The sequence below is a fragment of the Nelumbo nucifera genome, chromosome 8, assembly GCF_055504915.1.
Source record: "Nelumbo nucifera cultivar China Antique chromosome 8, China Antique-T2T, whole genome shotgun sequence".
NCBI lineage: Eukaryota > Viridiplantae > Streptophyta > Magnoliopsida > Proteales > Nelumbonaceae > Nelumbo > Nelumbo nucifera.
In genome coordinates, this window is record NC_142656.1 from 44,119,082 (window position 1) to 44,140,526 (window position 21,445).

At 36.8% G+C, this 21,445-nt stretch overlaps 1 protein-coding gene across 4 annotated transcripts in view; it reads left to right on the top strand.

Annotated features, from left to right (window-relative positions):
• The first annotated feature begins 1,986 nt into the window (after nt 1-1,986).
• The window catches only part of MNS1 (alpha-mannosidase 1), a 36,983-nt gene continuing 17,524 nt past the window's right edge, over nt 1,987-21,445 (top strand). For all 4 annotated transcript variants that reach the window (XR_016079456.1, XR_016079457.1, XR_016079458.1 and 1 more), the window contains exons 1-9: nt 1,987-2,545; nt 3,319-3,366; nt 3,686-3,868; nt 7,217-7,329; nt 8,020-8,085; nt 8,314-8,485; nt 9,023-9,112; nt 9,596-9,720; nt 11,757-11,822. Coding sequence is in view for 1 of the 4 variants with exons in the window: in XM_010278407.3 (XP_010276709.1) it covers nt 2,393-2,545; nt 3,319-3,366; nt 3,686-3,868; nt 7,217-7,329; nt 8,020-8,085; nt 8,314-8,485; nt 9,023-9,112; nt 9,596-9,720; nt 11,757-11,822 (1,016 nt within the window). In the remaining 3 variants the exon portion in view is untranslated. The remainder of the gene's footprint in view (nt 2,546-3,318; nt 3,367-3,685; nt 3,869-7,216; nt 7,330-8,019; nt 8,086-8,313; nt 8,486-9,022; nt 9,113-9,595; nt 9,721-11,756; nt 11,823-21,445) is intronic.

The window sequence follows — 21,445 nt, forward strand, 5'->3', positions numbered from 1 at the left end:
GAAAAATGAATTGGGATCTGCTCCTCACACAGGGCACCTTACAATGACCTCACAGGCACATCCTACCGTGTATTGGGAATGGCCGGTGGGATGTGCCTGGGAGGTTGGTGTGAGGAGTAGATCTAGTCTCAAAAAGCATTTAATACAATGCTGGGTAGTGTTCATCCACCATCCAACATCATGTTTTAAAGGACGATTGGTAAAAATATCAAGGAGTGAACATTTTTTCCCAAATGATAACAATTCCACGAAAAATGACTTTTTTGCTTTCCATCCAAACGATTAGAAAAGTTGAACTTTTGGTTAATGACTCCAACAAGAACTAAATTTTTTTTTGGTGTGATCTAAACTATAATATTTACCATGTTGTAAATTTATGGATGATCCATCACATCTATAAAATTAATTTTTTGTTACATTTTATTTTTTAATTTTTGTTATAAAAAAATAATTGTTTGAATAAGAGATAAATAATCATTTAAAAATTATAAAAATATTTTATTAAATAATTATTAAACTTATATTTTGTAGTTATAACCTTATTAGAGAATACCCTTATGTTTTCGTATATTGATTATGATATATATTGTTTTTTATAAAATCACTAAAGGATGTGTTTTTATGTATATATATCTCATTTAGGCTCTATATTTAATGTTATTGATGTATATTATGATTTATTGAAGTATTTATAGTGTTTTCATGTGTTTCCCTTTGTATCTTAATTTTCCGTATGTATTTATGCATATCTAAGGGTATCCCGATAGGTCTCTTAAATTTGTCTTTCCGATACATTTAGCATTTACTAAACTTTGAACATTGGGTGTGTCTAAAATATGAAGGGGCATTGGTCCAAGATTTTTATTCCAAAAATAACTTCTTCTATCAACATTTTAGAAAACAAATAAATGTGATATGAAAACTTTTAGGGGTAATCTTTTCTTTGTATTTTGAAAGGGGTTATGGTTAAAATGGTCATTTCCTTTTTTAAATAAAATTTCCTAGGTTCATGTCCCCTCACATTTTCTACGTGCTTTAGGAGGTCAATAGCCATTCCCTGATAAAAATAGTGTAGGAGGGTTGAATAAGTAAAATAATTACAAACTATAGGGACGGTTTAGTAAAACGCAAATGGATAAGTATTTGTAAAATGGGGAGCTGGATAGCCAAAGTTTTATCAAATGTTTTTATTTTCTCCGTAAATTTAGGACCTCCGTGATGGATACGTCGTCATTTTCAACATAAAAAACACTTAAAAGCTGAAAAGCACTTAATACAATGCTGGGTATTGTCCATCCAACATCCAACATCCAACATCCAACATCGTGTTTTAGAGGACGATTAAGGGTGTTTATAGTTCGATTTGGAGAAGATCTGAGACCAAATTAGTAAATTATGATTTGAGAAATTTTTAAATCGAATCAAATTATTTTGGTATGAAAACCAAATTAAACCAAACTGTTTTATTATGGTTTAATGTATTTTCTAATACGGTTTAGGGATGTTGGACCATTCTATAGTTCTTTTGGTCTTAACTCAATTAGAAAGCCCAAATAGTTCCCTTAAAAATAAAAACTTAAAAACTTATTTATTATTTTATTATAAAATAAAGAATTTATTATATATTTATAATTTTACGCATTTTATTTAGATATATTATATATAATGTTTATATATCATATATGTATATAAAATTTCGATTTACCGTTTAATTCGATTTATAAAATTCAATAAACTAAACCGAAACTGCAAATCGTAATTTAGAAAATTCTCAAATCGAATGAAACCATTTATAGAAAATTCTCATACTCGTTAAAAATATCAAAGGAGTGAACAATTTTTTTCCCAAATGAAAACAATTCCACGAAAATGACTTTTTTGCTTTCCATCCAAACGATTAGAAAAGTTGAACTTTTGGTCAATGACACCAACAAGAAGTAAAAAGATTCCAAACGTAGTGATATTCGGACTGAGTCTACGGCATGGACGTAGGCCCCATGTCTTAATTTCCATTCCAAGCATGAAGCATCCAACCGAACCAACTCTCTCTCAGTTCTACCGTCCACCCGAGACCCGACTTGCCGAGTCTTCCCCCTTCTTTGCGACGACCGACGAGCGTCAACTCGTCGACCCAAACCAACAAATATTTCTCTTCCAAGTTAAGATTTCGAAAACACATTAAACAAATGATCTACCCAGAGCCAGAGATCCCTGATCTCTTCCTGCCCACGTTACTCCAGAAATTAGGATCCAATTTGAGATGAAGAACAAGAACATTTAAGATTTTTAAGAATAAGAACATCTCTTTCTTGTTTTTCTTTTTCCTATTTTTGTAAATTATATTGTGTAATTTCTGGGTCCTGATTTCTGATTCGTGAAAGTCTAAATTGTAATGGCGAGGGCTAGATCTTCATCCAGTCGATGGAGATACCTTCACCCATCGTATTACTTGAAGCGGCCAAAGCGTCTCGCTCTCCTGTTCATCGCCTTCGTGTCTGTCTCGTTGGTTGTTTGGGATCGACAAACCCTAGTCAGAGAGCACGAGGTACTGCTTCTATTTCTTATTCTTATTGTTGTTGCTTAGGCTGAGATTCTTGTTCTCTTGGGTAATCAGTTATGTTTTAATTTCTGAATTTTAGTTTTTTAATGGGATTTGGTGTTTGGGTTTCGAAGAAAGTTTTGCTTTTTGTATTTAGAGAGGAGTTTGTTAAAGATTTTGATTTAGGAATAGATATCTCTTGGAAAAGAACGAAAGAATCTCAATTTCGAGAAATGCTGTAATAAAGAATTATACAGTTATATTCTCCATGAATGCTACAAGAGAAATTTAGAAATGATGTCTTTTTAATACAGAATGAAATAAACATTATGGATTTGTAATGGATTTTCTTGCTTAATTGTATTAGTACCGCAAAATTTTTAGCTTTTACTGAACAATCAGTGGAGCAGATTTGTTGCTGTTACCGACTTACTGGTGGTGTTTTAGCAAAGGATAATACAATATTTTGCTCATCTGATCTGTCAATCTATTTACCCCCTAAAAAATTTATCAGGTTGTGGTCAGTTTTGTACTGGCAGTGTCCTCTTTTTGATGGATTTTGTTCTGCCTATATGCTTTATGTGTATATAACCTTTGAGTACTTCTGGGGAAGTGCTAGTTTTGCTAAAGGTAGCTTTTGAGAATGCCTTAGATAAAAATGATTTGTATTTAAATATAGTCATGAATGTCTTATAATCAAAGCCTTTCTCCCTCTTTCTCTCTCATTATGCATTTTTAGTGCAAGGGATTTACCTGGTTTAACATGTTCATATTTGCAGGTGGAGGTTTCTAAGTTAAATGAACAACTGGTCCAACTTCAGAATCAGGTAAGATTTATAAAATGCTTGTCTTCCATTTTTTGACTATTTCGTGTATGTCCCATTCAACTACATTTGTTCCTGTAATCCATAGCCTAAAAGAATGCAACAGCGAGGACGACCCACCTATACAGCCAGTAGCGTCAGGCTGCTTTGTCTATGTGCGCTTGTGTGCATTGTAGTTTTCTATTATCATTGTATATTATCTTTTTGTTGTTATCGTGATTGGGTTGGGGGGGGGACAAATTTTAAAATGTTTTAAACTTTAATTTTCTTTCAAATGTTCTGGGAGAAGCATTTAGACTGAAGTTCTGTTATATACTTGCAGCTGCGTAACTATGTAGGAGATGTGGATGACATCATTAAGACTAGTGGAAAAACTAGTGAACCCAAGAAGCAAGCTATTGAGGATGATCCTGTTGACATTGAACGAAGACAGAAAGTTAAAGATGCCATGATTCATGCATGGACGTCATATGAGAAGTATGCATGGGGCCAAGATGAACTCCAGGTTTGCAGTTTCTTTTTAATAGAAGATTACTGTCACTTTGGATTTCCACTTACATTGCATTAAATAATTTTGCTTTTACATGGTTTCTGACTTGTTATCTTATAACACGATAGGCTTGTGAGAACGTTATGTTTTTCTTTTCTAATTTTTGGTACCCATTCTTTTATTTCTTCTTTGTTTTTCATAAGCAAAATCAGTTTCATGTGCTATTTGACTTGCAGATCCAACTAGCTGATTTGTCCAGCATTAGAATACTAGATATAGAGTTTTTTTTTTTTGGAGTACATGGGGTCATCACCAGAATGTAGAGAAGTTTATCATCTGGGGTGGAGTCATCTGTGAAATATTAATAAAAAAATCTTAGGAGTTTTTCATTTCCTGAGGTCATAAAATGATCCCAGTTGTAATTCTATTATCGTTTTCTTACAGAGAATTATGCTTCCACATGCCTTTGGTATCCTCTTCTCCAATGAGGGAGAAGAGGATGCTTTAGTCAAACAAGGGGTGACTTCATAAAACTGAATTTTGATCGGAGCAGCCAAGGTAATCCTGGGCCTTCACGAGTAGGAGTTTCTAGAGATGTTGGTGGTAACATTGTTGCCTTGTTCTCGGGCCTGGTGGGTGTGGGGGGTTCTGTTAGAGCAGAACACTATTGAGTCCATACATTTCAGATGGACAATCTATAATTTCAGGGATCATGGAAATCAAGATTTTTTATCAGTAAAAATATGCATGCATAAGCAACATACACTATTACACTTTGTCTTTGAGCAGGTCCAACGGAGCTTTGTTTTCGCCAAAAGGTGCTAACATTAATGAACCTGTTCCCCTCCATGCAGTACTAATGGCTTCACTTACTACTTACTGATCTTCTGTCTCCTCCTTTGTTGACACCACTGAATGACCCTCCCGGTTTTCTCTCCCTTTTCTGAAAACCATTTTCATCCCTCCAGCAAAACTTGCCGAAGGTATCTTTCCTTCTTTCTTTGGGTTTTCATCTAAGAGATTTTTACCCTTAGTTTCCTGCCTGCCTTTTCAGCATCTCCAGATTGTCCTCCAAGATCCTCAAAAACTCATTAATATGATTCAGAATCTCCCTCCAACCTGCACTCCCTCTTCCCTCTGGAAAACAAATTAGTTGTTTCTTCCCCTGTCCAAAAAAAAATCCCAAAGAGCTAATGTCTCTTCTGTTTGCACTACTCTTTCTTTCTGCTATATATCTTCTTTCATTATTTTCTTTCAAATCCTTCCAATCTTCTCCCTGTTTGGTAGAGACTGCACCTTGTAGGAAACCTTTGAACCAAACAATGGCATCTCCCACTAACAGTATGAATGCGTTCTTAATTTCTCTGATCTTCAAAACTTGTTTCCATTTGATTCTTGTTTCTTCAAAAATAACTCTTTTTCTGAAACATTCCAATCTTCTCCTTAAACTCTTGTATTTGCATTACTTTAAGGCCTTGTTCGTTTGCATCTTTGTAACTTACCCAAGTAAGTGCACTTACCCATGTTCTTTTGATTTACAGGATTCCCAGTTAAGTAACAGAATGACATTTTTACCCATAAAAAGCTAATATAAAAATGGGTAAAGTTGTCCCATTATGCTTTATAAAATTTCCCCCTAGGTGGGAAAGTTGCTTGCCCACTTGGGAGATGGGTAAGTATTACCCGGGGAAGTGGATCTTATTTTACTGTGGGGTCCATTAGTAAATGCAAAAAGAACATTGTAAAGTTGGTCAATGGGAAAAGGATACCCATTGACCAACTTTCCCAAGCTTTTTTACCAGTAAACGAACGGGGCCTAAATAGCTAGTGTGATTTTAAACATATTGCACTCCTAATCCTAGGAGATTAGAAAGTGGGGGGAAGTTACAGGTTCATCATCAAAAGCCGATTGTAATTCAGAAATAGTGGGTGCCACTGGAAAAGAGCTTTACCAAACTTAATTTTAATGGTAGTATTTGGGAAATCCAGGGCCCTTAGGAGTGGGAGGGCTGTTCATAGATGATGGACATGCAGTGGGAAAACTTTTGAGCCCAATTGGAGTTGAGGGTTCATTAAGGGCAGAAATTATGGCTATTATACAAGGGATTCCACAGGCAAGAGAGTTGAAGATGGAAAGATTAGTCATTGAAGGCAACTCTAAAGTCTGGCTGATGAACAGTGAAGCTGCATTTCCCTACAGAAATGAAATAAAACAATTTTAGATGGCTGATTAAGGATGTTCAAATTCAAATTAAATGGGTTCAAAGATCAGCAAACTGTATGGCTGATGTTTTTGCAAATTGGGGGGGGGGTAGAAACCAGCTCTTTTTCTTTCGGGGGCACAATTGTAAATTAATGTTAAGGGGTTGAGGGAGTAATTAGTGAAGTTGCTCCCTCTAAAAAGTGTATGTAATCTTGTATATATATGTTGCTCATCAATAAAGCTGGTTATTACTTATCAAAAAATAAATGAATGAATGAATGCTTGATAAATAAATAAATGAGTAGGTGAGTAAATAAAAATTCTAGGACATTGGCCCTTTTCCTCTGGAAGGGCCCCTCGAGGCAAGGATCCTATTTGCAGGAATATGGCTTCAGGTGTTTAAAAGGTCTTTTTTTTTGTATTATAGAAGTTAATAAACCATTACTAGTGAACAAACATCAATAAAAGGTAATTTAGAAGTTGATGAACCATTAAAAAGTTGTAAACACATAAGAATCCAACAAAAAGCAGAAAGAAAGGCAATTTTATAAAAACATGCACTTGGGTTGAGGAACAAGGTGCACATGCCTGGATTTAGGCAAGGCACGCCTAGCTTGTGTGCTTAAGTGTGCCTTTCTCTTCCCTATCTCTTGAGTTTTAGCAAATTTTTCTTGTTACCCATTTTTTGATAATTAATTTTTCTTGTTACCTATTAAAAAATTAGAATATAAGTTACTGATTAACTTGCTGTTTGGTTCATAGTTACAGCTTAACTAGGACTTTTTACAAAAAGCAATTCCACTCAACTAAATAAGGGGACACAAAAATACTTTTTAATGTCAATTCGAGAACATGGTAGATAGGTAAGCCATGATTTGCTATAAAAGATGTAACCTATGAATAAAGTGTGGAGTTGCTAGACAGTCAATAATTACCACAAGTGGTAAATATGAAATTTGATATGTTTATCTATGATTTATTAGATGTTTCACAATGATCTTTTTATTGGTCAGTCAGCTTTTCTATAATGTATGAGAAACTGTTGGAGATAAGTGATCTTTGGCTTTTCAGAAGTATGTATTGCATGTATGTTTTTCCTTCTTTGTCTGTACTGACATAAATTTGACAAGTAATATTTCAAATTCCTTTTTCTTAACCAGCCACAGACAAAGAATGGTGTCAATAGCTTTGGTGGCCTTGGAGCAACTCTAGTAGACTCTCTTGACACATTATTCATAATGGATCTCAAGGAGCAGTTCCAGAAGGCTAGAGAGTGAGTTCCCAGTTTCTCTTTCAGCTGGTCTCTTTTGAAGTATGCATGTGTGTGTGCACCTGCCTTTTGTTCCCTCTATACTAGCTTAAATCATTTTCAATTTTGACGAAGGAGTGGTACATGGATTGTGGTTGCTTTTCAACTGGTTCTGGAACATAAAACCAGTAGGTGTTCTTATATATTTGGTTGTGGTTCCAAAAAAACACAAAACCCATGGTTTTGGATTCATAAATCTCCCACTGTTTGAAAACTCCAAAATCTCGTCTTTCAGAATCAACAACTTCAAAATCTCATTTTTTTTGCTGATGTAAGTATGAAGTCATCAGGCATGCTGTGAGACATAATCATTATTCATATGGATTTTCAACTACAAAACCATGTAAACGACACTGCAGGCTAGAGAACATTCTCAAGTGGGTTTAAGCACCAGTTTTCAGTTTAAGAACAATGGGGTCCAATCTTCTCAACCACACCATAAATTCTTTCAACACTCTATTGAATACCACCTAAAAAGATTTCAAAAGCAATAAATAAGGTTTTTAACTTCACACTATATGTTATAGAATAGATTTATGAAACTTAAAAACCTTTCCTTTTCTGTCATTAATATATTCTTAATGATGCAGCGAAGAGAATAATATACATAATACCAGTAGTTTCTGATGGTGTGCAAATGTTGCTATATGGCAGGTGGGTTGCAAATTCATTGGATTTCAACAAGGATTATGAAGCAAGTGTTTTCGAGACAACCATAAGGTTGCATAATAAGGTTTAATCTTATTGTTTTTTTGGCAAACTTATACTCTTCCCTGTTGGAAAGAGTCCTATGATGGTTTTGAAAATTTTACTTTATTAATCAAAAAGAGTCCTATGTGCACTGTGAAAACTTTTCTTTCCTAATATGTCAAGTCAGGGCAAGAGACTAAACTTTCCATGCTCTACCTTCTCCTTGTCCATCTCATATTTGTTTTTATGGAATTCCAGAGTTGTAGGTGGACTTATGAGTGCATATGATCTATCTGGGGACAAAGTTTTCCTTGAAAAGGCAAGGGATATTTCAGATAGGTTGCTTCCTGCATGGAATACACCTTCAGGGATTCCTTATAACAGGATTAACTTGGCACATGGAAATGCACATAATCCAGGATGGACAGGGGTAAGTTGTGATTCTTTCTTCATGGACTTGCTTTTCTATTTTGATATACTCTGTTGTTATTGTATGGAGTAAACTTCATTTATTGTTCTCAAAGTTATGGTCATATAATTGTTGACAGAGGCATTCTTTTCAATGATTTAGAGCCTCGAAAATTTGAGTTTTTTTTTTCCTGGTATTGGTTGAGGCATGGCAAGTGATCAGCCATTTGGTTTATTAGGCTCTTGTTGTGTGGTTGTGTGTATTGTACTACTGCTGCAGGTAGTATTTATTCCTATTTCTCCATTTAATCTATTTTTATGACTAACTTTACTGAGCTTGTTGTTTAATGGTTTAACCCTTTGTTGGTATGGAACCATGACAAACAACAGCTTTATAGGTGATATCTTGTTCCTGTACTGCTTATGATATACATAAATCTGTTGATCCATTAAGCATGTGCACCTATATGCTGGACCTGTAAATCTTCTTAGTAGATTCCATATTGCATGTACTTTATGAATAATTTAGTTTAGTAATTTATAGAATTTTTGTTTATAGGGTGACAGTATCCTTGCGGATTCTGGCACAGAGCAGCTGGAATTTATTACTTTATCCCAAAGAACAGGAGACCCCAAGTACCAGGAGAAGGTAAGTTCTGTTTATATACATGGATGCTCTAGTAAAAATTTGTGAATGTACCCTTGCTTTATTAGTTGAAAAGATTATCTTTCCTGTTTCAGCTGGTAGATATATAGTAATGTCAAATTATTAACTTCTTTGCTTATGCATAAGTAAATTTTTTTACAAAATCATAATAACTGTGGAATATTTCATTAAAAATGAGCTTTATTAGGGGTTCGATTCCCTGGGGTTTGAATTGTACTCTGCATTTCTGGGTTCTTGAAATTTATAGAATGGGGGTAGTCTTGGGGCTTCTCCTTTTAATCTCTGGGGTTGCTTGTGAACGTTTCTCTCCATGTATCTTCTCTTTTTATTTAATAAAACTTGTCCATCATTTATTGACAAAAAAGTAACCATAGAATGGTTCATTTTTTGGGTTTTAAGTAAAGCTTATCACTCTTTGTTGGTTTTCTTGCAATAGACTGAGTGCTTTGCATACTGATTTATCAGGTGGAGAATGCTATCACAGAACTTCGTAAAACCTTTCCTGCTGATGGCCTGCTCCCAATCTATATCAATCCTCACACAGGAACAGCCTCGCACTCAACAATCACCTTTGGTGCAATGGGTGATAGGTATTGGCTTTTCTAGGTTTCAGATGTGATATATGTTAAAAGTTTGACAATGAGCAATGCTAGAATCACAGGCTTTGTTCCTCAGACCTTAAGTCTCCGTTTGGGGACATGCAGATACATATATGCATGGTTCATACACATAGGCTCCATTTGTATTTGCACTCTTCCTAAACAGAGCCTAAATCACAAAAAAAGACAAACTGTAAACATTTTTTTTCTTCAAATATGGGGGCTGTGACATGTTACATCTGGTCCTTTTGTTATTTAAGGACTCCATTTGACTGCCAAGCCCAAGATGCTAGTATTTGCCAAAATAAATTGAGGCCATAAATATCATATAGGTTTCTGATTTTCTTTAGTTTCTTTCCAAGTTCTGAGATGCAACTGGGCTGAAATAATTTTTAGGTCTCCAGTTGTGAAATGACCTTAGAGATACTAGACGACAATATTCTTAAGCCTTTAAGGTTTGTGGTATGATATCCCTTGAAGGTATTTCCTTTTATACATTTTAACAAAACCAGCAAAGTGGTGGAGGGTGGTATTCCAAGGTAGCTATGGGTTGGCTAAAGAACAATAATCAAGGTACATGGCAACATCTGCACACATTAAGGGAAATTAAAAGGATAGCAATGGATCTGGTGAGCTTCTTACATTGGGTTCATAGATCAGCAACTGGCATTGCAGATTTGCTAGCAAAGCATGAGGTAAATGTGGAAGAGTTCTTTTGGGGGACAACCAACTTATGGAGTATGTAAAACTGTATGAGGGTGGGTAACGAGGATAGGCCAACAAAAGGGGCCAACCATGTTACATTCTTTTATCACAGTAAATATTAACAATTAAAAAAAAAAAACTAAAATCAATAGTGACAAGCACATTTTCTTTGAATAGGGTTTCACTAGATTCTTATCAATCTTCAAGTTTTTAATTCCCATCAGGGATAAGGGGTGTGTTCAGGAATGCAGAAGGGAATATAATTGCTTTATACTCGGGCTCTGTATAGTGGGGGACTCTATCCATGCTGAGTTTCAAACAACTTTGCAGGGAGCACAGTTTGCTAGAGAGCTGAATGTGGATAGATTGATAATTGAGGGGAAGTTCAAGTTGGTAGTTGGATGGCTAATGGATCCGGACACGGTTATTTGGACTTGCAAGGAAATGGTGAAAAGATTTAAATGGTTAACCACTAATATGACTGTAAGGAATGCAGAAGGGAATATAATCGCTTTATACTCAGGCCCTGTATAGTGGGGGACTCTATCCATGCTGAGTTTCAAACAACTTTGCAGGGAGCACAGTTTGCTAGAGAGCTGAATGTGGATAGATTGATAATTGAGGGGAAGTTCAAGTTGGTAGTTGGATGGCTAATGGATCCGGACACGGTTATTTGGACTTACAAGGAAATGGTGAAAAGATTTAAATGGTTAACCACTAATATGACTGTAAGGAATGCAGAAGGGAATATAATCGCTTTATACTCAGGCCCTGTATAGTGGGGGACTCTATCCATGCTGAGTTTCAAACAACTTTGCAGGGAGCACAGTTTGCTAGAGAGCTGAATGTGGATAGATTGATAATTGAGGGGAAGTTCAAGTTGGTAGTTGGATGGCTAATGGATCCGGACACGGTTATTTGGACTTACAAGGAAATGGTGAAAAGATTTAAATGGTTAACCACTAATATGACTGTAAGGATTATTTTGCAAAGGAAATCGGTCAATGGGATAGCTGATTACTTAGCTAAGCTGGGGGTGCATGTGGAGAATATCTGTTTTGGATTCAATGGAATAGCTGATTAATTCCCATCCTATTACTTGACTTTAAGGAGTTGCCAAATATATTTCTATGTGTATTTTAGCTTGAATGTTCCCTTGACTTTAAGGTCTCCTTGTCTATTTCAAGGAGACCTTTAAGAGCTCTAGAGGAATTAGCTCTGGGATGGAAATTACTATATGTAATGCTACTTCTCATATCATGTAATCATGCTTAGATTGTTTTTTTTTTCTTTTTTCATTGACTCATATTTGATGGTTGCAGCTTTTATGAGTATTTACTGAAAGCTTGGATACAAGGGAACAAGACTGAGTCTGTAAGGCATTACAGGTAACAAACTTCTCATGTCCTTATTTTCAAAGAAGTTTGTTATGGTACCATCCGGAATTTCTTGTTTTATTGAGAAATTGTATGCGACATCTTGCATGTTATTTACCTGCATTAGCCTTCATTCTTTATTTCAAGCTGTGAGGTGATGACTAGTAATTTTGGGCTCTCTAGCCAATTGGATGACTAGTTGATGCTTTGGTTTTGACTGGTCATCTAAATAAAAATATGTTATAAATTTGAGACAGTGATACAATCTCATAAGTTAATATAGATTGCAAATATGCATTAAAGAATATGTCTCTCAAATTCAGATTTAAATCAATAAATGAATTTCTTTGCTGATAAAAAAATGCAATAAAGAATGATATATAACATTTAGTTTGAAGCCTTTAGAAGAAATATAATCCAGCAATAATCCTGATTTTAGAGAAGAGAAAATAAAGAAGGAAGAAGATGTTCAGGGGAAAGAGAAAGAAAGTGGAAGAGAGAAGAGATGAATCGTATCTCTCTCTATATCCCACAATCGATTTATATATGCTGAATAAAAAAAGAAACAAAATTACATGGATGCCCCTAGTTAGGTGGCTGACCCAAAGCACATAAGAAATAATAAGTTTGAGGCCCATAAACAAGGCACAATACAACAAAAATAAAGATATTGAATAAACAAACTCCCCTTCAAGCTAAGTATAGATGTCAATCATGCCCAACTTGCATGCATAGTGTTGGAGCTTCACCTTAGGAACTCCCTTGGTCAAGATATTTGCTAGTTCCTTTGAAGAAATGAAAGGAAGATCCCCTGATACCACTCTCTCTCTTGTATGAAGTTTTTATCTACCTCAATGTGCTTACTTCTATCATGCTCAATGTATGCGCCTCGCCTAGGTCCTAGGCGCAGTCCTTTCAAAAGGTGCATGCCTGGTGTGCCTAGGTGTGCGCCTGATGTGCCTTGCGCCTCAGCCCAGGTGCCCTTTTGAAAATTTGACGCTTTTTTGGTAATGTTGTTCATTCATTCATCCTAATTTGGTAATGTTGTTTGTTCATTCATCCTAATAAAATGTCTTTTTAAAAAGTAAGTAAAACTATAAAATCATATTTTTTGTGTGAAAACTAAGAATTTAAGAGCTAACATGGACTTGTTTAGGCTTTCCTTGAGGGGCATGGCACAAAGGTGGCTCGTAGAATCAAGAATGTAATATGTTTTACATTACATTAGCAACGTGAAGTAATGCAATTGAGTGAAAAAAGAGATTAGAGATTTTAAATGCTTGAAAATGTTTTATATGTTTGATTTTATTTTTAAATTCTCATTTGAATATGCTTTACATAATTACATCTTATGTTTATGTATTTTAATTTTAGTTAATAGGTTTTTTAAAACATTATTTTAAAATTTAAGTTTATATTTTTTATTAATATTATGTTTAGTATTTTTTTTTTGACTTTTTGGCATTTTTTTTGAATTTTCTTTTTTTTTTTGATTTTTAGCATTTTTTTATAATTTTGTGCCTTGCTTCAAAAAGGCATGCGCCTCACCTTACGTCCTACGCCTCAAGCGCAAATTGATCCCTGCGCCTTTTTTGCACCTTGCGCTTTTAAAACATTGTGGCCTATCATAAGTAATACCCATCTCCTCTATGAGAGATTTGAGCCATAATAACTCCAAAACCCCATGGTTCATAGCCTTGTACTCTTGTATTAGCTGAAAATCGAGCAACCATAGATTGCTTCTTATTTTCCAGGACACAATATTTCTAGCTACCATGGCGCAGTAACCCGATGTGGATCTTCTGTAGGGGTGTACAATCAGTTGGTTTGGTTTGGTTCGGTTAGATCCGAGGACCTAACCGACTATTCGGTTTGACCATCTTTCCCAACCACACCCAACCAAACTAGAGTTCAGAACCAAACCAACCTTAACCAAATTCAGTTCGGTTTGGTTTAGTTTTAATAATTAATGAACAATTAATAATTAGTCTTAGTCTAGGTTTTAATAAAGTTGTAAATCACACCTGCAATAACTCCAAAACCCCATGGTTCATAGCCTTGTACTCTTGTATTAGCTGAAAATCGAGCAACCATAGATTGCTTCTTATTCTCCAGGACACAATATTTCTAGCTACCATGGCACATTAACCCGATGTGGATCTTCTGTAGGGGTGTACAACCGGTTGGTTTGGTTTGGTTCGGTTAGATCCGAGGACCTAACCGACTATTCGGTTTGATCATCTTTCCCAACCACACCCAACCAAACTAGAGTTCAGAACCAAACCAACCTTAACCAAATTCAGTTCGGTTTGGTTTAGTTTTAATAATTAGTGAACAATTAATAATTAGTCTTAGTCTAGGTTTTAATAAAGTTGTAAATCACACCTGCAATAATTTGAATTAAAAGAAAAGAAATAGGAGAAAAGAAGGAGATTGAAGAGAGAGAAGTGATGGAGGAAGAAGATGGAAGAAAAGGAAGAAGAGAGTAGTTCAAAACCTGTCTTCAGCCCCCAATGATCTCTTTTATTCTTGTAAAAACTAAAAAATAAGGACAATTACACGAGTGCCCTTAGTAGGGCGTCCATCACTAAAGACAACAATAAAAAACAATAAAAAAAGAGAAAATAGGCCCATAACTAAGGCCCACTACCTACTAACACAAGTTATAAACATTACTTAAAGTAAAAAATAGAAACTAAGGCCCATTCATCCCCCTCAAGTTGAGCATAGATATCAATCATGCCCAGCTTGCTTACACAATGTTGTAACTTTGCCTTGGGGACACCCTTGATCAGAACATCTGCTAACTGTTGCTTTAAGGCAATAAAAGGAAGGCAAACTTCTCTAGAAGCTACCCTTTCTCTTATAAAATGCCAGTCAACTTCATTATGTTTTGTCCTATCATGCTGAACTGGGTTGTGAGCTATGTTGATCACAACTTGGTTATCATAGTAAAACATTGAAGGTTTATCATGTGTACTGCCCATCTCCTCTAGAAGTGACATGAGCTATAACAACTATGAAACTTCATGTGCCATTGCCCTGTACTTTGTCTTAGCCGAAGACTTGGCTACTACTGTTTGTTTCTTACTCTCTAGGAGACAATGTTCCCTTCAACCAAGGCATAGTAAGCCTCTATCAAGTATCCCTATCATCAATACTACCAGCCCAGTCGTCATCTGTGTAAGCCTCTATCAAGTATCCCTTCAAGTAACACAAAACTCGTTTTGTAGCAGCCATATGTGTGTCTCTAGGGGTATGCATAAACTGATTGATCACACTTCACAACATATGAGATATCTGGTCGTGTCATGCAAAGGTATAGCAACTTCCCCAAAAGTCTCTGGAACACTCCCTTGTCTTCCAAAAGCTTACCATCATCAACTGAGAGTTTATGGTTAGCATCAATAGGTGTAGAAACAGGTTTGGCACCAAGTTTCCCGGTCTCCGTGAGAAGATCTAACACATACTTCCGTTGGGAGATGAAGATGCCATCTTTAGATCTAGCAATTTCGATTCCCAGGAAATATCTCAATTCCCCTAAATCCTTAATTTCAAATTCTGAGTTAAGGAATGACTTGAGTGCCTAAACTTCCTTTGTATCACTCCTTGTAACGACAATATCATCAACATAAACAATGAGGAAGGTAACCTGAGTGCCTCTCCTCTTCACAAACAATGTATGTTTGGGTTGTGTCTATGTATAGCCAAACTCAACAAGTGCAGCTCTGGATCTATCAAATCAAGCTCGTGGGGATTGCTTGAGTCCATAAAGAGATTTCTTCAACTTGCATACCTTGCCCTACATTTCCTTACCATACATATTTGGTGGAAGTGACAATAAAGCTCTTCAGTCAAGTCTCCATTTAAGAAAGCATTCTTTACATCAAATTGATATAAGGGCTAGTCATAACTCATTGCTTAGGATGGCAGGACTCTCACTGTGGTCATTTTTGCAACTAGTGTGAAAGTCTCCATATACCTGAGTATAACCCTTGGCTACTAGCCGAGCCTACCTCTCAATGGTGCCATTAGCTTGATACTTGATAATGAACACCCACTTACATCCCACTGGTTCCTTCCCTTAAAGCAAATCCACAATATCCCAAGAATGATTTTTACGAAGTGCTTCTATTTCAGTTCTCATAACCTCCCTCCATTCTGGCTTAGACAATGCCTTTGTAACTGACTTGGGTATAGGCTGAGAGGAAATGAAAGCTAAGAAAGAATAATAAGATGGGGATAATAGGCTATAAGATAGGTGTTTGGAAATACAATGTGCTGTACATTTTCTCTTACCTTTTTTCACAGCAATAGGTAGGTCCAAGTCTGGGAGGTGAGGTTTTGGAGTAGGCGGTGAAGGACTTCTCCTCTCTTTAGGGGTTGAGAGTGTCTGAGGCTCAACTGTAGATGAGGGAACAATGTAATCATGCCGTAGCTTTTGTCTCTGATACCATCTTTGAACAATAGGATGAGTACTGAAAATTGGAGGACTAGTAGGAGGAGGAGGAGTAGGAATGGTAGACTTGGGAGATGAAGGCTCTGCCACTAGAACAAAAGGAACCATAGGAGATTCAACCTCAAGATCAATAGGAGAAGGCAAAGGAAGTGGTGAAGAAAATAGTTCAACGGAATGCTCCCGTTCATATGAATGACCATGCTTGGCAAAGAGTATACCCTTCCTAAGGGTTTCCTTAGGATAATATAGCACCCTTTTTGCAGTAGCCATGTGTCTCTGTGGGCATGCATAAATTGGCCAATCACACTCACAACATAGGAAATGTTTGGCTGTGTCATACAAAGATATAGAAACCTTCCCAACAATCTCTGAAACACTCCCCTGTCAATCAAGAGATCTCATCATTAGCCGAGAACTTTTGGTTAACATTAATAGTAGTGGTGGCAGGTTTGGCACTAAGCTTTCCAGTCTTAGTGAGAAGATCTAGTGCATGCTTTCACTGGGAGATGAAAATCCCTTCTTTAGATCTAGCAATCTCAATACCCAAGAAATACTGCAACTTCCCCAAGTCTTTAATATCAAACTGAGAGTTAAGGAAGCATTTGAGATCCATGAATTTCCTGTGTATTGCCTATATCAACGTCATCCACATATACAATGAGGAAGGTGAACTGAGAAGCTTTCCTCTTCACAAACAAAGTGTGGTCTGATCGAGTCTGAGTAACAAGAGCAGTCCAAAATCTATCAAACCAAGTATGCAGGGACTGTTAAGTCCATAAAAGAGGTTTCTTCAATTTACATACCTTACCTTGCATCTCCTTACCATACATTCCTGGGGGAAGGAACATATACACCTCTTCAATCAAATCACCATTCAAGAAAACTTCCTTGATATCAACTTGATAAAGGGACCAATCATAGCTCACTACTAAAGACAACAAAATTTTCACAAATGTCATTTTAACCATCGGAGAGGTCTCTATATAATCAATCCCATACACCTGAGTATAGCCCTTGGCAACAAGGCAGGCTTTGTACCTCTCAATTTGACCATCAACATGATATTTTATAGTGTAAACCCATTTACAATGAATGGGCTTTTTTCTAGTAGGTAAATCTACAATATCCCAAGTTCTGTTCTTACGAATTGTTTTATCTCAGTCCTCATAGCATCCCTCCATTTCGGCTTAAACAAGGCTTTTGATATATTCTTACAAACATGTTGGGCTAAAATGGAAGCTAGGAAGGAATAATAGAAAGGGGACAACAAACTATAAGAGAGGTGTTTGGAAATGCAGTGAGCAATACATTTCCTTTTACTTTTTCTTAGCGCAATGGGTAGGTCAAGTTTTGGGAATGAAGGTACAAGTGATGGTTGTATATGACCTGTCCTCTTTTCATTTCAGTGGTTGCAAGTACTAGAGGCTCACCTAGAGATGGGGGGAGCAAGCTGTACATGCCTTAGCCTTTGTCATTGGTGTGACCTTTGAAGAATAGGTGTAGTGAACACAAGAGGACTAGGAGGAGGTGGAGGTGTAGGGATAAGGGAGACAGGAGATTCACCTAAAGGGACCGAAGGAGCTTAAGAAGGACTAATACAAGATTCAACAAGAGTTGGTAAGGACAAGGGAGAAGCAAACAACTCAATAGAGGTCTCTCCCTTAGAAGAATGGTTATAAAAGAGAACTAACTTTGCAAATGCGACATCCAATAGAAACAAACCGGGTGCCACTACTAGGATCAAAGCAACGATAACCCTTTTTGTGTGGGGGCATACCCAATGATTTAAAAGGTGCTTCTAGGCGCTCAAGTGATGTGCATTTTAAGGTATATGCCTTGCCTAGGCCCTAGGCGCAACACTTTCAAAAGGCGTGCGCTTGGTGTGGGGGCATACCCAATGATTTAAAAGGCGCTTCTAGGCGCTCGGGTGATGTGCATTTTAAGGTATATGCCTTGCCTAGGCCCTAGGCGCAACACTTTTAAAAGGCGTGCGCTTGGTGCTTCTTGTGCTTTAGCCTAGGTGTGCGCCTTTTTTATTTTTTTGCAATTTTTGTTCTTTTTTGAATGTAGTGCTTTACACTATTGTTCATTCATTAGTGCTAGTAAAATATCTTCTTAAAAGGCAATTAGAATTATAAAATCAATTTTTTTTTTTGTGTAAAGATTAAGAATTTAAAACCTTAAGATGGACTTGTTTGGGCTTGCCTTGAGGGGCTTGGTACAAAGACGGCTTCTAGAATCAAGAATGCAAGATGTTTTACATCACATTAGCTATTTGAAGTAATGCAATCGAGAAGAAAAGAAATTGTGGGTTTTACATGCTTGAAAATGTTTTATATGTCTGATTTTATTTTTAAATTTTCATTTGAATACGGTTTACATGTTACATTTATGTATTTTAATTTTAGATAATAGGTTTTTAAAAATGTTTATTTTAAAGTTTAGTTTATACTTTTATTAATGTTATGTTATATATATTTAATTTTTGATTTTTTGGCATTTTTTGTATTTTTGTGCCTTGCTTTGGAAAGGCATGTGCCTAGCCCTGTGCCTTGTGCCTCAAGCACAAATTTCCCCTTGCGCTTTTAAAACATGTTGAAATATGTACTACATGCTGCAAGGGCATTTTTGTCTTTTCCTCATTATTTTTTGTCTTTGGTCGCCCTAACATATAAATATTAAATCTGGTGCCACCAGAGAACTCTCTTGGCTCACACGTTCTTCTTCTTCTTCTCCTTCTTGCTGAAAACATGGTATCAGAGTGGGACATTGCTCTGTAAATTCTCTCCTGCTATTCGAAGATCTTCCTTGCTCCTCTGAACTGAGAATGGAAGAGACAGGTGCGAGCTTCATCTGAAGACTGTTTGATTCCAGTTCCTGCCCCTGTTTCTTGGACTGTAACTGATTTGTACGGCACCCAGAGACCAGTGGATGATTGATTGAAGTTCCTTAAGAGGTTGGTGTTCTCTTTCTGTGTTTGTTTCCCTGCTTCTGGGCTGGAATCGATAGAAACCCCCTGGACTGAATAAGGACAGAAGTCAAAACCATTTTTTTTTGGTTCTTGGTGTTGAAACCAAGAACTGGTTAAGCTTTCCTGCTTGACCGAATGGTATAAAGGGAGTTTGTCCCTCTTTGTGGGTGTGAAGACCCAATAATCTTCATGTTGAAGGAACCTCTTTAGGTCATAAGTGACCTGGTTCGACTGACAGAGTGCAGCAGCCCTCTTTAAATGTATTTCTGTAGTTCTTATTGCCTTAAGAAGGGGCCTATCAGATCTGTGAATACCTGTGTCAGCAAGGCCTGTGCTCTGATCTAGCAAATCTTTTGTGTTAGCTTAGTTGGGAAAAGACTTGAATAAGCTTGTGTGTGCTGCCTTCTTTTGACTCCAATGAATTCTGAAGATTCTGCAACTTCGGGAACCACCTCACATCAAGGAGGAATGACTGGTGGTTATGAGACCCTATATTTTCCTATGTTCATTACCCCCTTGGATGGAAGAAATTATTTAGCTTGGTCCAAGGAGATGTGGTTGTACACTACTGCCAGGGGTAAGACTGGATATATAAATGGGAAAACTAAGGAACCTAAGGCTGGTACTGTTGATTATGATAAGTGGGACCAAGAAAATTGCATGATAATGTCTTGGCTTTTGATCTCAATGCTGCCATCTGTCAAGCAAAATTTCATGTGGGCTGAGACAGCAAAGGAAATTTGGGATCAAGCCAAGGCAACATACTTAGAACAGAGACACTATGCTAGGATTTATCAGCTACAAGCATAATCTTCGACATGTAAGTAGGGAGAGAGGAACTTATCGACATATTATTCTGCCCTCACTTCAGTTTGGAAAGAACTTGACTATTACCAGAACATTGAGTGGGAAAGTGAAAAGGATGCTAAAGCATATAAAAAGTTAGTTTCTCAACAAAGGGTGTTCGCTTTCCTTCTGGGTTTGAATCCTGTGTATGAACCTATTCGTGTTCAGATTTTAGGCAGCAAGGATCTTTCGTCCGTCCAAGAGGTTTATGCTCTTGTTCAGTCTGAAGAGAGTAGGAAGTCTGCCATGAATCCTCCTGAAGGGGAGACTATTGCTCTTGCTGTAAGGGGTAACATTGGGGCACCGAAAAAGGGGAAAATCAGAAAAAGATGGATGATAAAGACAAAATGTGGTGTATTCATTGTCAAAAACCTAGGCACACCTGTGAAACTTGTTGGGAATTAAATGGGAAACCGAAATGGGCATAAGAATTGGGTAAGAAATCAGCACAAGAACCAAGCAAGAAGTCATACCAGAAAAAGTTTAATTCGGCTCACTTAGCATCTCATGAACATTAGAGTACTTCTCAGGACTGTTTCCTTTGTTCTGATCCAAAGGAAGATATTATCAATTCCTTCCGTGACCACTTAGAGCAATATGGTAGGGCTCTCCGCAATGCTGACTCTGGACCCACACCTTCTACTTCCTTTGCCTCCTCTTCAGGTAATTCTGCTTCAGCTTTCCATGTGTCTACTGATAACCTCGAATACCCATGGATCATTGATTCCGGTAAGTCAACATTGTTTCAAACATATTCTCTTCTCTTTGGGAGAGATAAAGTGAGGCTAGCAGATGGATCATTCTTCTCCATTGCTGGTCAAGGATCTATATATCTGCCTTTTGGCCTCTCCTTATCTAATGTCCTACATGTTCCTAAGTTACCTATTAATTTGTTATCCATTAGTAGTATTACTCATACATTGAATTGCTTAGTAACCTTTCTTCCTCATTCTTGTGTTTTTCAGGATTTAGCTACCGGGAGGACGATTGGTAAAGAGAATATGGTGCTACTAGAGAACTCTCTTGGCTCTCACGTTCTTTTCTTCTTCTTCTCTTCTCCTTCTTGCTGAAAACAAAACACATGCATACCCTAGAAAAATGCACTTTCTATATTTGGGTTCAAAGTTGTCTTTGGGAACTAGGAATGTGAACAAAGTGCATCCAAAACATGTAAGGGAATGGAGACAAGGTTTGGAAAAAGGACACTGAAGAGAAACTTGGACTCCCAAACCCTTGAAGACATACAATTAATAAGATAAGAAGCTATCATCCCTGCATCACTCCAAAATCTTACAAGGATGTGGGAAGCCAAAAAGATACTCCTAGAAACTTTCATATTGTGTTGGTTCTTTCTTTTTG